The following is a 16,908-nucleotide window of genomic DNA, read 5'->3' on the forward strand; positions in this document are numbered from 1 at the left end:
TAACACTATGAGTTTCAATTCCCACCTGGGTTTGTATGGATTCCCATACAAGCGTGATTCTACTGTAATTCCTCATCATGAGAGGGGGATGTGCCTTATTATTGCCTAATCCTAATTATATTGGAAAACTATTACCCAGTTTCATAATTCCACTTATCAGCAAAGGTTATTGGGAAGGAGGTGGCCATCTCCAAAGGGCTCTGGAATGAAAGTATTATCTGGACCCTTTTAATTTAGTTTTCAGGCATGGGCATGGAAAGGAAATTGCATTGTTGCTGTCATGGATTATCTGTGATGAGGCTTAGAGAGAGGGAATGCGCCTCTACTAATCCTACTAAATTTTTCAGCAATTGTTGATGCTAGTAACTACAGTATCGTTCTGGATCTCTATGAGATTTACAGAGTAGGAACACTATTCTTTCTTTATTCATCTTTCCAATGGGTTTTTCCTATCTGTGTCCATGACAGAAAAAAAATGGAACCTTTTGGCATTCCAAGATGGAAAATGTCACGACTTGACCCTCTCACCTTATTTAACATCTACATGAAATCATTTAGATGTTTGATGTCAGTATCATTATGCATCTCTAACCCAGATGCTATGTGGTAAAAGTGTTTCTCAGATCTTGCTTATGTCGGGATGGGGAAAAGGTTAAGTTTCAACCCCTCAATGGACTAGCTATGGATTCCAAAACTGACTCTATATAACAATGTCAGCTTTAGTTCTGAATGGGATTGTGCTCCCTTGAAAAGAACACACAGTTTGAGGATAGTTCTAGACTCTGATCACCTGTGAGAACAAGTGCTAGAATAGCAATATCACTTAGACTTACATACCGCTTCATAGTGCTTTACAGCCCTATCTGAGCAATTTGCAGAGTCAGCATATTGCCCCCAACAATCTGAGTCCTCAATTTACCGTCCTCGGAAGGATGGAAGACCGACTCAACCTTGAGCCGGTGAGATTCGAACTGCCGAACTGCTGGCAGCTGGGAGTCAGCAGAAGTAGCCTGCAGTACTGCATTCTAACCACTGTGCCATCATGACTCTTCATAGAAGCTGTAATTAGCAGTTTTTCATGAAGTTTTAGCTGTGTACCAGCACTACCATTTCAAGAGTAGAAGGTGCTAGTTATGCCCTTGTCATCTCACAGGTGGATACTGTAATGTGTTTATGGAGGATGCTTCCTCATGAGCTGCAATATGAGAGGATTGGAAAGTGGACATTCTTTGTAGGAACTCCTGTAGATGTAAAAATCCTACACTATTTTTTTTTTAATATTCAGGAAGCTTTTTAAAGCATGGCCTTTTCAATACGTTTTTGAGGATAGGGATGAGAGTGGGTAGAAATACTTGAGAATGCGATGAATTTCTGCTGTTTGATGACACACAATACTTTGATTTTATTTTTAACCGATACCATTTAGAGTTTTTTAAGTCCCGAATTTGTCTAATTCTTTTTCCAATTTTATTTCTTTTTTGTAGATTAAAAAAAAAGTCTCCAATAGAAATAGGAAAAATTTTGGTCCCCAAGTTTCAGGAACATATAAATCCAATTAGATTAAAGTTGTTCTTTTTAATGCTTTGATTCCCCTGGGTAGTCAGATGCCGCTATTCTTAGAGGGTGGGATAGAAATTCCCTTCCCTCTTTACAGGAAAAGAAGGTACTTAGGGTAAAGAGAAGATCAGATCTCACCCAGTTTCATCCGCGTTGCTTTCAAAGTGCTTGATAGTAATTTGACTTCGGCTGTTTGCAGCCTAATGACGAGCCATATTGCTATGGCCGGTCTTTTCTCCGCCAGTTTGGAGGGCTGCCCCGGATCGAGCGGAAAGGCTGCCACCCTCCCGTGATCAAGCGGGGGTCCCCTCTTTGCTCGTCGCCCCTACAGGGTGACTTTCGACCCTTTCCAGGGGCCCCCAGCGAAGGAAAATCGGACATGGAAGACAGAGTTGCCTTCCAAGCGTCTGCAGTGGCCGCATCGGCAAACCGGAAGTTTTTCCAGTTTAGGCTCCTTCTTGATGGGAGTTACGGTTAAGTACACTTGGAGAGTTCTAGTTCTGGTGTGGCCTCAGGTCCTTTTTCAAGATTGTGTCTGCTTGTTTTCAGTACTGCCTTTTTTGGTTTTACAGGCTTCTAAAAAAGAATATGCAGCCATTATTTTGTGGAGCACCACAACTTGGAAACAATTGCAGAGCTTAGCTTTCCACAATCTGACAGTGACACAGATGTCTTTTTCCCCAAATGATAAATTCTTGCTAGCGGTTTCAAGAGATAGGAATTGGTCACTTTGGAAATCTAATCATATCAATCCAACAGAGTCAGGTAAGATTGCTGTCCAGTTGAAAATTGATGCAGCTTTTTAAACTGTTTAAAGAGTAGGGGTCTAAACTTTTTTTTAAATAATGCATTTTAGTTCCTTTCTAAGATTTTTCTGTGAATGGTATTCCTAAAAAATTGAGGACCAAGATATATAAAATGTTGAAGGGTTGTTTTAATTTGGCTTCAAAGCTTTGAAGTAGTTCTGTTCTTCCATTTCTAAAAGTGAAACAATTGCTTTGCTTTGCTTTGAGAATTCATCCAGCAGTTCCAGTATCTGGAAAAACTTTCTGTGTAATGTAGTAGCTGTGATAATACATCCCCATATCTGGGTGGTGGTGGGTGGTTTGTAGTGTTTGCTCTCACTGATATTAATGCATGGGAAAATAAATAGGCAGAAATATTAATTCAAATTCTGCAAATCCAAAGCCTTCCTTAATATGTTGGAATCAGCATCAGAAATTAGGTTTCATGCAAAAGTATGTTGGATCCAGTGACGGTTGAGAGTTTCGTTTAACACGTCACATTTGCGTCCGTCAAAAAAAAGTGCAATCGTGGGGGTGAGTAAGTTTTTTTGTGAAAATCTCTGACCATATCAACTGACATCCACTCTGCAGAGGGAATTAACTGGAGGAACGGCAGCGGCTTGCAACAAGGAAGAAATTGCAAGAGTGGAAGAAAGATTTACCAGCACTGAGCATCCAGCTGAAAGTGGGGAGGGGGGAGATAGGGGCTGCTATTGTTATCTCAGTTTAGTTGCATTGGGAAAAAGAGTGCCTGAAGCATCTTTCTTGCTAGCGTTTGGCAAGTAGTTTAAAAGAAGCCGAGTTAAAGCAAGACAATTTTTTTTCTTGAAGTTGATGAACGAGAGTGGCTGTCTCATTTGAACAGTCCACTCCAGGCACCTGATGGATTCTGTTGAGTTCCAAAAGGAGCTAGGGGTTGTTCCTGGAGCTCTGGTACAGACCTTACTCATTACTTGAAATGAGTGAGTGATTTTATTTCCCATAGTGCTTGGAGACTATGGGAGTCTGACTAGGGGAGAATAGGCTTCAGCTTAACAAGACACAGTGACTGTGGGTTTTACGCTCCCTCTCCCTCTCTGCCTGGGGATGCACTTCCCTAATCAGAGTTGGTGTGTAATTTGGGATTTCTCCTGGACTTACGGTGCCTGTTTGAAGAGCAGGTGGCAGCTGTAGCAGGTGGGTGATTCGTGCAGTTTTGTTTTGTGCACCCATTCTTGGACCAGGACAGTTTGCTCATGGTGACCTGCTTTAGTGACCTCTTATTTCAATGACTGTTATGCGCTCTGCATGGCTGCTTCTAAAGAGCATTTGGAAGCTGCAGCTAGTCCAGAATGGGCAGTTTTTGTTTCTTTTGATATGCTTCTATAGCATCATGGTTCCTCAAGCTGCACTAGATCTCACTAGGCTTCTACGCCCAATCAAGAATATTGGTTACTACTTACAGTATACTACCTTACAGGCATAGGATCAGGCTGTTTGCCTGTCCCTCATTCCTTTTGCCCATCCCACCAATTCTAGCAGGGAGTGTATGCTCTGAATACCTTCCATCTAATACAGTATTGTAGTGCCACCTTGTTAGACCCTTGAATTTTGCCTTCTCTGTTGCTGCACGTTATAAAGTTCTCCCTCTCCTATTTTTTCTCAAAGCAACCACTCTGTGAAAGAGATTGGGTTGAGAGAGTGAGTAGCTCAAAGTTGCCCAGTGAACTTCTATGATGATGAGTCTCCCTGTTTCTTCACTCCTGGGCCATTTTAGAGAGTATTAGTGTCACCAGATTTGAGAATTTCTGCTTTAAAATGTTGCATTTTGCATTACCTGGTGGAATCAGTTCTGGCAATAGTTTGACTATTAAATGACACCACTGGAAACCTAGAATATTTTTACGTTAATGATATCATTATGATGATGAGCGATTGCTAAACATAATGACAACTTTATTGACCCAATTAGTGACACAGCTGCCGCTTCATTCAGATGGTGTCTGATACTTGCTAATGAACATATATAATGAATTACTTGATTTCTGAGTAGAATGTCTATAAAAGAGTTGGGTTCCAGCAGTATAACTCTGAAATTTTAACTGCTTTAAAGGGAAGACAGAAATTGTAGATAAATGTGCTGAAAGAACTGAATATATTGAGTGCTGTTTGGCAGAATTTAATGATTCTTTCATTGATCTGTAGAGTGCCTTCAAGAACAATGGCACTCCTAAAGACGACTGTCTTGTTTGGAGACTAGTGGAGATGAGGACAGGCAGAGCAAGAGTACAAAGCAAAAGAACACACTGGCAATAAAAGCAGAGTACAAAACCTGGCTAAGGCTATCCACCAAGCTCAAAGGAACAGTGAGGCATAACGTAGCATCTCCAGTCTGAAAGCAGGGGCAGAGTTGGTATGAGGGTCAAAAGCCAGAGGCTGAGTGTGAGAGTATGGCTGTATTAGAGATGGATAGAAGAACATTAGTTGTTCTGAGTTGTGAGTTCATAAATTTTCTAGAACCACACCAATGCACTCAATAGGCTCCCAAACAGGTGGCCCTCCCCTAAAATATGGAATAAAGTTCTGTTACATGTGCTCCCAGGTTTGGCTTATGGTCACTCACAGCTTTGATCAACAACCACAATCAAAATCACTTTCAACCAAACACTGAGTTCTTTGGAATACATAGAGACCCAGTGAATTTAAAGTAATAGCAAAACTTTACTGTTTACAATGTACATCTTTCTCACATGTCTTTCTCACACGTGCACACACCTATTCATCTACACCAGGGGTAGGCAACCTTGGCTCTTTTATGACTCGTGGACTTCAACTCCCAGAATTCCTGAGCCAGCCACTCTGAGGGGAAAGAGAGGTTCCCATGCTGAGGCATGCTGGCTCAGGAATTCTGGGAGTTGAAGTCCACGAATCATAAAAGAGCCAAGGTTGCCTACCCCTGATCTACACTTACCAATGTCCTTCTCAACTAGGCTGACAGGCACTACTCAGAGGGATGGAAGCTGTCAGTCTGGATCCAAGGATGACTCATACAGGGGAGGGGGTCCTCAGGACCCTCTTTATCTCCCAAAGTCCTTGCTTGCTTTGTCAGCTACTCTTGCCTTCCTGAATTACAAGTTTGGTAGCTATTGATGGGATTTTGGGAAGGAGAGGGTTTACATGTGCTCAGGCCCAACTATTTTTGTCTGGTTCAGGTGACATTTTTTCCTTTGTTTCTTTAACAACTTGGCTCCTTCTTAACTAATTCCCCTAAGACAGGCATGTCAATCTCGTGATGTCATATGACGTCACGCGACATATCGCGACTTTTCCCCCCATTGCCGGCAATGGGTTGGGCACGGTTTTGGCGTGACGCATCTGGCCTGTGGACCGGCAGTTTGATATGCCTGCCCTAAGGGATCTTTTAGGCAAGATTTCTGGCTTTTGTCCATCTTCCTTACATACCTACTTCATCTTTAGATATCACAGGTTCAATCTAACCCTTATTCAAGAACATGTGGAAATAAGGGGGGGAGTCCTCACTTAAGAAAAGGAGAGAGATTGAGATTAAGATTGCAACAGTCCTTTCTTTAAGCTTGAAGTGACTTTGACCTCTTTCTAGCCAAGGAGAAGGAACATCTAGCTTGTGGTGCTCTGAGCCCATAACTTTCTTGCCTTGGTTTTTGAGCTTTGTCTGGCATGTCTCACAACTTATCCTTAAATTCTCACTAGGATTCCTCGGAGGAGATATGAGAACAATATGAACTGAATATATCAGCAGGGTCCAGATGGCAGTAAATATTTTTCAGCTGCTGGCAAGCTTTATTTTCCTAGGGTACATAATCTAGGACGCATAATCTGCATCAACACTTGGAAGCCTCTACCTCATTGCAAAGGGAGGTGTCTTCCATCTGAAGCACAGGAGAAGATGGGAGGGCACCCCAACTTTAGATATCTGATAACCTCTCGTTATTTTTGAGGCGATGTGATTTTTTTGGGAAAGTTGTCTGTTTGCTGCAACAAGAAAGTGTATTCTCTGTTGATCTGTCATTACAGAACCAGCTTTCAGCCTCTTTGCAGCCACAGAAAAGAACATTGCTGTGCATAGTCGTATCATTTGGACCTGTGATTGGACTCCGGATAGCAATTATTTTATTACTGGAAGCAGAGACAAAAAGGTAATGCATTTCAAAGGCTGCCTTTTGGTTGTTTTTCCTCTGGTTTTATTTTAAAATTCTGGTCATGTTCTTCACGTAAACATGTAAGAATGGCTGAGAGTGAACAACCTGGAATGCATTTTATTTTCTCCTAACCTAATTGCCCCAGGAAATCCTCAAAATCATTTTTTACAAGGCAAAATGGATAATATGTAAGTCAGTGCTCGGGCTATAAATGGTTTAAAACTTTATAGATACAGCTTTTATTTTTGAACATGTTTGAAATTATAGCAACATTTGGTTTTGAAGAAGCCACCCCAATTTTAAATAAATTGTAAATGAAGTATCTATAGTCAGACACTGCTTGCTTTCAGTGACTGTGTCCTTTGGCTATCTTTCATTCCTTTTAACTATTTAAACAAATATCCACAGGTAATCATGTTGAGCTGTAACAACAATTTTTTTAGAAAGACCTAAGGTTTAGGATTGGCTGAGATTTCTTCTTATGTGTCATTGACTTTTCTTTGATTTTTAATTAATGGCTAAGCCTATTTTAGGGCTTATGCTGACAAACAGCAGGCTATTGCTCCACTGAATTTGCTCCCAGTCAGAAAAGGCCCCACAAAAACTTATGCCTTAGTATGTTTGGTTGACTTTCTTGATACCACTGGACAATTGACAAAGGATTGGCAAATTCTGACTTAGTGTGCTAAAAGGCTGTTAATTGTAGTTACTATTGATCCCCCTTTCTTCATTTCCTCTGCAAAAAAAATTGAGGTAGGGTGGAGCATTTGCTTTCCTGCTAGTCTTTTGAGAAAAGTGTAATGTGTCCGATGTTTAGCACAAAGGTGGTGAAAAGTTTGTGTAAGTGGATGAAGAGGGGTTATGCTTGAAGTATGCGAGTGGATTTATGAAACTCGGCATTATATAGATAAATAAAAAGACGTTTGTTCAACATTTGCTTTCAATATTGAATTATACCAATGACTCATGTATGATGTTTTTGTATAACCTGTTGATGTACTGTATGCGAATTATTAGTTTATTTTAACTGCAATCACTGTTGCTGTTTACATAGAATCAACCTATTTAATTTAAAGACCTGGTTGAGTAACAGCACTGAGCATGTACTTCAAGGATTCACCATGAGTGGGCTCATGCAAACCCCTCTCTCTTTTAAGGAAGACAGTTAATTCTTCTCAATTTGCTTTATGATGGTGGTGGTGGTGCATGCAGGTGTGTATGTGTATACGCACGTGCTTTGTAACGTCCCATTTTCAATGTGACTGATTTTTGTACTTCAATCAGGCCGTGATCTGGGGTAAATGTTTAGCAGAGGAGAATAAAGATAAGGATTTGGGCCTGATCCAGCCTTGTTCACCAGTCCTGGATGTTGGTGATTCAGTGACTGCAATTAGTGCTAGTCATACACTTGCTTCTGATGGGAGGTATGTATTTTTTGTATTCTTGAGATTTCCTTACACATTAAGTCAGAATATTCCATATTGGTCAGCTTCCTAAAATAAAGCAAGAAACCTTCACCAATTTGCAGTATGCTTTAGAGTTTACTCAGCTTACTGTGCTATTTCAGGTCATAATGGTTAAATGGCATATAATCTCTTGTAACCTTAAGCCTTATAGGAAGAGGAAGTGGCTAACATAAATTGGGAGGGAGGAAGCTTAATGCCATTTAGATGCAATACTACATATATAAGGACAAGGCCATCATGATTATAACTTTATACAAATATTTATGTACATACCTCTATAGGGTTTAAGGATTTTCCCCCTCTCACTAAAAATAATCCATAAATAGATGCAGACTTTTCTTTAGAACAGGCTGGATAACAGTCATGTTTTTCTCAATTTAATTTCATGAGGCCTTTGATCTTATGTTAAAGCCTTTGGGGATAAATCCAAACCTCTCACAGCTCTGTGTCTCTGTCTTGACAACTAACTGCTGAGAAATGACAATAGAGGGTAGCAAAAAGAGACTGAAAAAAAGGAAAAACATCTGAAAAATGGGTGGCCTCACCCATTGTTCCCTTCTTATCCCTGAGATAATGTTGACTTTGACAGAAAAAGATTGCCCACACCTGTCTTAGGGTGACCAATTAATAATTTGATTAACTATATAATAATTTCTGCATCCTCTGCCATTTATCTGGGTTAAGATTTAACAAAATACCACTTTTGGATAGAGGCTCATAGGGGCAGCTAAACTACATCTTCCTCAATATTTATTAAAGATAATGCATGCTCAAAGATGATGTCATATTTGACAAGTAATACACTGAAAATGACTGAAGACTGAACATTTTATTGACACGTAACACATTTTGTTGTCCAAGCTATGCCAAAGAAAAACAGATTGACAGTGGTCATCCTTCTTGTACTGCTCCTAACCCTTTCTCTTTCTCCTAGTTTTTTTTTTAAAGTTTGCAGATAGTCAGGGATGCTTTACCTAATTATATATTCATATAAAAATGGATATCTTAGCAAAGTTTATCTAATCAGGTATATCTGCGGTATTTGCAATAGGATGTACATACTTCCATGTATGGCAAGGAAGGCATATATGTGTGGAACATACTGTCTTTCTTACAAGTCCAGTTTAAGTGTCTATAGGATTTGAAAACTCATCAAGAATAAATAGCCTGCTTCCTGTGAATACTAATGTGACACTGGAAGCTTTTCTTGATCTCCATCAGGTTCCCTACTGTCCCTGACACAAAGAGCTCCAACATAATATTCCCCCCCCCAGCATAGATATTCATAGCGAATAGTCATTATGGTTGACTACAGCCAGAATTTTGCTTAAAAGCTGCCCTCTTGCACAGAAAAAGATAAAAGATCATTTGAAGTGATAGAGCAGGGGTCCCCAACCCCCGGTCCATGGACCAGTACCAGGCCGCGGCACGCCAGCAACTGGGCCACACAAAGAAGCAAAGCCCATCCGCAGGATGCAGTCAGCACACAAAACCACGCCCCCTCTGGTCCGCGGAAAAACCTCTCCCCACGTAACTGGTCCCTGATGCCCAAAAGGTTGGGGACCTCTGTGATAGAGGACATTTCAGGAGACATGAATGTTGGTGAAAACAAGTTTGCCTTTGGTCAACGTTCTTCTTCTTTGGCTGACTATAATAGTTGTCTGTGGATGTGCAAGATAACCTGTCATAGTCCCATGGAGCAAAGTTGCCTACTATACAAAGAAGCAGAAGTTTCTTTGGTAGTCTCTCTTATGTCTCATAGTTTGGGCATGCTTTCTTGAGAAGAGGTGATTAAAATGTGTGACATCTTTCAAAATTTAAGTATACTATATGTGACAGAAGCAAAATACTTGCTTTAATACCTGACACACCTATTTCTTTTCTGTAGCTTCATAATTGCCATTGGGACAGAATGTGGGAAGATTCATTTGTACAAATGGAAGCCAGGCAATAAAAAGTTCCCATTTTCCGATTGGTGCAAGTGTGTTGAGACAGATTACAGGTGAGCGACTACATTTGTCTTATGTTTGTAAGCAGTATAAGCAGACTTTATCGGTTTCCAGGATGTAGATTAAATTAGAACAGGGAAGCATCCTGAAACCTTCTGGAAATTTGTATTTCAGTTACCATAATCTCTTGGCTCTGTCCGTGTTGACTACCAGTGATGGGATTTGGGCTGGAATATTCCAAGGGCATCAGATCACTTATTTTTCAATGAGAAAGTTAATGTATGTTTAAAAAAAATGCAGATATATAGCAATGTCTATGGAGATTCTTAGTCGTTCAGGTCATGGCTGTCCCAAAGATGCTTTTTCACGAGGCAACTGGACTTTCTTTTTTCTCTTTGAAGACATTTCGCATCTCATCCAAGAAGCTTCTTCAGCTCTTCAAAGAGAAAAAGGAAAGTCCAGTTGCCTCGTGAAAAAGCACCTTTGGGACAAATATATAACAAATATTCACCATGTTCTTAGTGCTATGCAATTGATAAACAGAGCATGTACTGAATTATTTTGTATAAAGATTTGAAACATTGTGTGTTTGCATAAGATGAATTCTCCACCCACTGCAGCCCTTCTGTGCCCTCCCAAACCCTCTGTGAAAGATTGGGGTCCCTGAGAAGGCTTTGAGGAAAGGGTAAGGAGTTGAAGTGGGAGAAGGGCATCAGGACAAATAATGGATTGATGTGGCTTGTGTTGGATATAATCTTCTTTATCTCCTCTTCCAAGTCTGGGTTGTCCTATTCATTCTTGCTTTCCCTCCCCGTTCAGGGGCACTTTGACTTCAAGAGGAAAGAGCCAGTAGCAGAATATGTAGGGATGTGATTCCACACAACAGACTGAATGTGTTCATGTCTGGGTCTCTGTATGGCTGCTCTTGGCCCTTTCCCACTCATATTTTAAGTACCATTTCCTTGAATGGCATATCAAGCTCACCTAGAATCCTTTGTCTTTGTCTGTGGTCTTTTTTCCCCATTTGTATTCTCCTTAACATTTTTTTAAATAGCTATCTTATTTAGAGGTAATATTGGTAATATAGTGTAAAAGTGTAATTTTGGTCAGGTTTAGATCAAGTAAATGTCGGCCCCATGGTACTATCGTACTGAGTTTTGTGTGTGTGTGTGTGTGATAATGTGATTAAGGTAACGTTGATCAAAATTACACAGTAATATTTCACAGCTTTGTCATGATAGTAATCTCTGCGCCCAGGCTTTATGATCTAGGGCAGGGGTAGGCAACCTTGGCTCTTTTATGACTCGTGGACTTCAACTCCCAGAATTCCTGAGCCAGCCATGCTGGCTCAGGAATTCTGCGAGTTGAAGTCCACGAGTCATAAAAGAGCCAAGGTTGCCTACCCCTGATTCTAGGCACTTGCAACTGTAACTGATTCCTGGGAATTCATCTACCCAACTTCATATGCCCCTATATTTATCCCGAGTAAGGAGAGAGAGCTTGAGTAGTGCAGCATGGGAAAGAGAGACGGTTTTTCTTTTTCTACCAAGCGGGCTATCATCCCAGATTCCTACACAGCAGGTTGAAGACTGCAGCAGCCTTTTTCCCTGGTGTGCTTGTCAGCCCTGGAAAAGGGCAAAGAGAGAATTAATAACACTCGTTCTTTATATAGCACTGTAGGGAATTCAAAGTGCCTCATGTTACGTTATCTTATTGTAATCCTTTCAGCTATCCTGTAAAATAGGTCAGTATCCTTTCCATATGATTCTTGTATTACAGATGGTGGGCAGAGAGAGAGAGAGAAGGAGAGCAAGGAACTAGTTTTAGATTGGCAGAAATGAGGTCTTAATTGAACCTGGAGGCTTCTTGAATTGTGGCCCGTTCTCTGAGTTAACTTCATTAATCTGCGCCAAATGCAAGAAATTCTGTTACATCCTGGCTTTATGTATTCACAATTCTTTTAATCCGTATTTTTTTGAGGCCTTACCTTTCTTTGAGTTAGTAATCAGGATTTCTGTTCAGTTTCTTGAAACTTCAAATTAAAAATAGATCTAGATTTGGTTTGGCTCTTACGCTGATTTTAAGTTATGTGCCTTTTGAGCTCTGGGTTGTAACTGGAACTGTATAGTAGGGCTGTAAAAGCCTGGTGAGACTTTAAATGTTTGAATTTCTCAGTATGCCATTAACATTTCCATTCATTTAAGTGGACCCAAATGGCTTACTTGGTGTACCAGAACATCTGTTCCCCTTGTTCCTCCTTCAAGTTGTTTGCCTAGTTTCACGTACATACCATATCATACTGAATCCATTTGGGCACCTTCAAGCAATATAAAATAATAACAATAATTATTATTATAAAAATACAATAATAAACACTCCATATTGTAATAGCTAGATTTTGTATAGTTTGCTTGGCACAATGTGAATTCTCTACATAAATACCAATTCTAATTTACCGAATCAGTATTGCATTCTATAATTGTGCAAAGTTAACGGGTGTTTAATTCTAGCTACCTAATTCTGGGATATATTTAGCTACCCTGGACAAGACTGAACTAAATTTAATATTTATTTTTAATTGGTTTTCTTTGAGGGAGTTCATATCTGTGAAGAATTTCTAAATAAAAGTATTGGTTATTTCTTTCATACCGGTTTCTGGTTACTGTTATTTTTTCCCATATATTTTATTGATTTTTTTAAACATAAATCACTTAATAGTTGGTAAATAGTGTGTTTGCTGGGTTTACATTTGTAAAGAAAAATCATTAACAATTGGTTTCTATAATCCATAATCCACATAGTACATTTAGTTGATTTCCCCTTTTCCCCAAAATGTCTTCTTTGCAAACCTTGAAATAATACAGTTATTATTATTTTGATAAATAATATTCCAATATTCCTAGAAATAATGATCACATCAATATAATATTTCTTTTCTATCTAATTATTCTGGTTGCCTCATCTTATATCCTGTTACAGTCCTTCTTTAGATTTGTTTCTCCCATAAAGTTCAAAGTATTCATGCTGGTTAAGATTTTCTCAATAGTTAATTACATTTAAAGATTTAAATCCATTTTTCCCATCTCAACACTTTTACATTTCTTAAAGAATAGGTAAAAAACAGTAAAGAAAAAGAAAACAAGAGTAAAGAAACAAAAAGTAAAATACTACTTAAAATATATATTCCTCTAAGCTAATATATATTCATTCCCAAAATTTCTTATTCTTTTTAATCATGATTAAAATATATATTTAATCTTTAAATATTTCATTTAATGTGTAGTCATCTAATCCTTTAACTCTTATTCAAAACTTTTTTTCTTTTTTATACATTATAATTTCCCTAAATTCAGACACATTTAATTATCTAAAACATTTCCTTCTAGGCCATTGGTGGCGAACCTATGGCATGCGTGCCAGAGGCAGCACTCAGAGCCCTCTCTGTGGGCACGCGTGCCATCACCCCAGCCCCGCCTTCCCCCACAGCCCCCTCCTCACCAGCATCCCCCCCAGAGAGTTGTCCCCGGGCTCGGCCCGTGCAGAGCAAGGACATGGCAAACGAGTAGCGGGGACAAGACTCTGCCCTCATGACCTGTCACACGCAGATGATGTTGTGGGGCGCAGGCGGATGGCGTAGCCACCATGGCGCTGCAGGGTTGCCTGGGCAATATGCTGCGGGCCGTGGAGATGGTAGGTGGTCCTGTGGGGGGCAGGGCAGAGTGGGCAGGGCGGGGCAGAGCGGGGGCGGGCCAGGGGGGTGGGTTGGTTTTTGGGCACTTGGTCTGTAAAAGGTTCGCCATCACTGTTCTAGGCTGTTTCAGCAGGATTATATTACTTATATCAAGAAATAAAATAAAAAGGGGGGGAAAGCATACAGTATTATTTAAGGAATTCATCTCTCTTAGAATGACATATGTATTCAGAATCTTTTCTATTTCTTTAACCATATTCAAACAAATTTTTCTTTTTTAAATATTCTCTCTGGTAGATTCCATCATCTATTTTCTTAATTTTCACTTTGATCTTTTTCCTTTGACCAGTATCTTTCTTGATCAATGTGTTTTGCTGAATCAAAAAGTTTTTCCATATATTCGTGACTGTTATCCAATCTTTTTTTTTTGTCCTCAGATTTATTTTGTAGTCTTAAGGGATGAGTTGTTTTTTCCATTTCTTGTAAAAAAATTTCCCACTAGGATTAAATCATTTTTTCTTGCTTTGTTAAGTTCTGTCTTTGAGTCTCTTATTTTCAATTTTATGTCCACTTATTTGTTTTGTCTGCTGCTTCTCTGTTGTTTCCTGGAAATTTTTTTGTTGTAAAGTTAACTTAGAGATAGATTGATTTGTATGTTCAAAGTTATTTTGGATTTCTTTGTGATTTGAACTCAGTGTTATTTGAATTAATTGCAGTATATTATATATATCCTCCTGAGAGGTATTTATGTTTTCTTGGTGTGTTCTGTCTACATGTGTCTGATCCATGATGGCCAAAAGTTGGAGTTTTCCTTCTTATCTGCAAATAGCTCTAGAGTCCGAGTTAAATAGATTTTTGTAATCCAAAGAGTTCAAAAAAAAATTTTCCCCCTAAAGTTTATAATTCTCTGTCTGCAGCCCAGATTGTTGTCTTTTTTTGTGTCACAGCTGTTCTTTATTATTAAAGCTTTGAAGGTCACAAACACAGATTAGCTTTTCCCAGGTTTTGGCAAGTTCTCTATTTAAATCATAGCTGTCATAATCTTCACCCATCACTAGGTGTCAGCATCTATTTAGTTTTCAATATGAACAAAGGTCTTTAAAATGAGAGTCTTAACCATTCAACAATCTTAAACTTGTCCAAAGTTAAATTTTAGCTTTCAAGTTTATAAATTTATTTCACTACTATATATTTTGATCCTCTACAGAAATTTTAATTTGCCACTTCCGTTAGTAAAAGGATGGGGCTGAAGTCCCCCTCCTTCACTTTCGGAGGTATTTTGCTTCTTGGGGATCTTTTCCATGAAATTAAGTGTAGAATAGAAAAGGGAAAATCAGATTCCTCACCCGGTTTCAAGCACGCTGTTTACTGTAGTGCTGGTTAGTTCTTTTGGACTCCGGTTGCAAGTAGTTTGGGCTGATCAATGAAATACAGCTTTTCTCCTGTCAGGTTAGAAGGCTTTCCCCAAGACAAACGGAGTGACCGCCATCATTCCAGAGTCGCCCGGGCACCCTTCTTTCTTCGCTGCCTCTCCGGGGCGGCTTGGACCCATTAGGGTCTCCAGGCAGGATGAAAGTTGGCCACAGGGGTGCGGTGGTCCACAAGCTCGCAACCAGTCGCTACCGCGCAGGACTGGAAGTCCTGGTTACTATTATTTTTATTGTCCAACTTCGTCTCATGATCTTTTAGCCATTGGGAGAATCCCTAGAAAGCTGTGGTGTGTAGACCCTCTCCAGATTTTTATCATTATTTGTAGTGGCATTTGGATGCATTGCATGGGGTCAGCTTGCCTTCAGGACACAATTTGAATTTTTTTTAAAAAAAAAAAAAACATTTAAAAGCAGTGGTTTAAGAGCAAGATAAAATCTACAAGCTTTTACAGCCATAAAATCTATAGACCTAATGGCAAAAGTGATCAATGAAAACCATGGGGGAAAGCAAAAGATAACCTCTGAATCAGGAAAGAAAGAGCACACAAACCTGCAAGGGAACTCCTGACCATGATTTAGCATTGCATCTGAATCAAGCACTCACTTCAAGCTGCTTATAGTCTGACTCTTTTTTTTTGGAAATTTCCAGTATGATTCTTAGCTTCCTGAGTAGCAGTATCTTTCTTAATATTGATGCTTGACCTGAAATTGCAGTGAAAATAAGATTCAAGCTGCTTGAATTATTAATGGGATGAAGTGAAGAAATGTCACTTGCACTGATAATAGCTCTGGCATCTTTAATACCTACAGGCAGTGACAAGTTTAGTTTTTCCATTCTGGCAGTGCGGCAAAGGAACACTCTAATTAGATAAATGCTGATGTTTTGAATTGACAAAGTCCAGCTGAGTTTGACATTTTATGATTATGAGAGATGAGTTGAGTTTCCTTCTACTAATAGCTTCTGTCTTTGTTGCAGCCAAAGCCATACCCTTGCTGTCAAACGACTGCAGTGGAGAAAGCGTGTGGGCAGAGCGGGACAGGACACAGCCGAGAGCAGCAAGTGGCTGCAGCTGGTGAGCTGCGGGGCAGATCACTGTGTGAAGATCTTCAATATCAATCGGCACAGCCTTTAAATGATGACTTTGAGACAGACATACTCCACTTGCCTATCAGCCATTTCCTGAACTGGTTTTCTTAAAAGAAGCAAAAATTGGACGTCCAGCTCTTAGAGCAATGCAATCTGACACAAGTATAAACTGGACATACATTGAAGCAGTTTGAAAAATAATATATGGGTCATAGAAGGTCCCTCTGAGCTGAATCCACTGTAATCCTCAGACACCTAGAACAGATATCAAACTGGAGAAAGAGAATGCTGTTTCTTGCTTCCCTCTCATTTGTAAAAACACAGTTTGTATTTCTGCTTAAACTCGCAGGATGGCTGTGTTCACAACAGAGTGCAGGGACTCCATTTTGAAGCCCATTTTTGTGTCTTCCAGAATGGTTGATGGGTAGTTGCACTAAAGACCCTTGTTTTTGCAGCATGCAAACTAGGGAAATTTGGGGGGTGGCGGTTAGGGGAAATTGCAGAGTGGAGGAAGGCAACATTTGCAACATTTAGAAGGGAGAAGAAGCAGAAATCAGAAATAATCCACACGTGTAAGAAAGAGCAAGCAGTATGATACTGCACAGAGGTGCCCACGGATGAAGATCCTTGGTTGCTGCTATTGGTGGTGGTGCTGGTGGCACAAATTCTTGATACTGTAAATGTCCTTAAAGATTGAGCAGCCGGGAAAAGGAAGAGAGAAAGAAGAACAAATGAGGTAATAATAGGAACAAATAAGCAATCCAGATAAAACTGATGTGCCTGAAA

General features: G+C 39.7%; 1 protein-coding gene across 1 annotated transcript in view; it reads left to right on the forward strand.

Annotated features, from left to right (window-relative positions):
* ELP2 (elongator acetyltransferase complex subunit 2) overlaps positions 1 to 16,653 on the forward strand; it is a 61,743-nt gene extending 45,090 nt beyond the window's left edge. Inside the window, exons 19-22 of the mRNA XM_015820077.1 lie at positions 6,375 to 6,496; positions 7,784 to 7,923; positions 9,854 to 9,967; positions 16,012 to 16,653. Coding sequence (XP_015675563.1) covers positions 6,375 to 6,496; positions 7,784 to 7,923; positions 9,854 to 9,967; positions 16,012 to 16,168 — 533 coding nt within the window. The 3' untranslated portion in view covers positions 16,169 to 16,653. The remainder of the gene's footprint in view (positions 1 to 6,374; positions 6,497 to 7,783; positions 7,924 to 9,853; positions 9,968 to 16,011) is intronic.
* Positions 16,654 to 16,908: the final 255 nt, after the last annotated feature.

The sequence above is a fragment of the Protobothrops mucrosquamatus genome, unplaced genomic scaffold (genome assembly GCF_001527695.2).
Source record: "Protobothrops mucrosquamatus isolate PMUCROS unplaced genomic scaffold, P.Mucros_1.0 scaffold1054, whole genome shotgun sequence".
Classification (NCBI taxonomy): Eukaryota; Metazoa; Chordata; class Lepidosauria; order Squamata; family Viperidae; genus Protobothrops; species Protobothrops mucrosquamatus.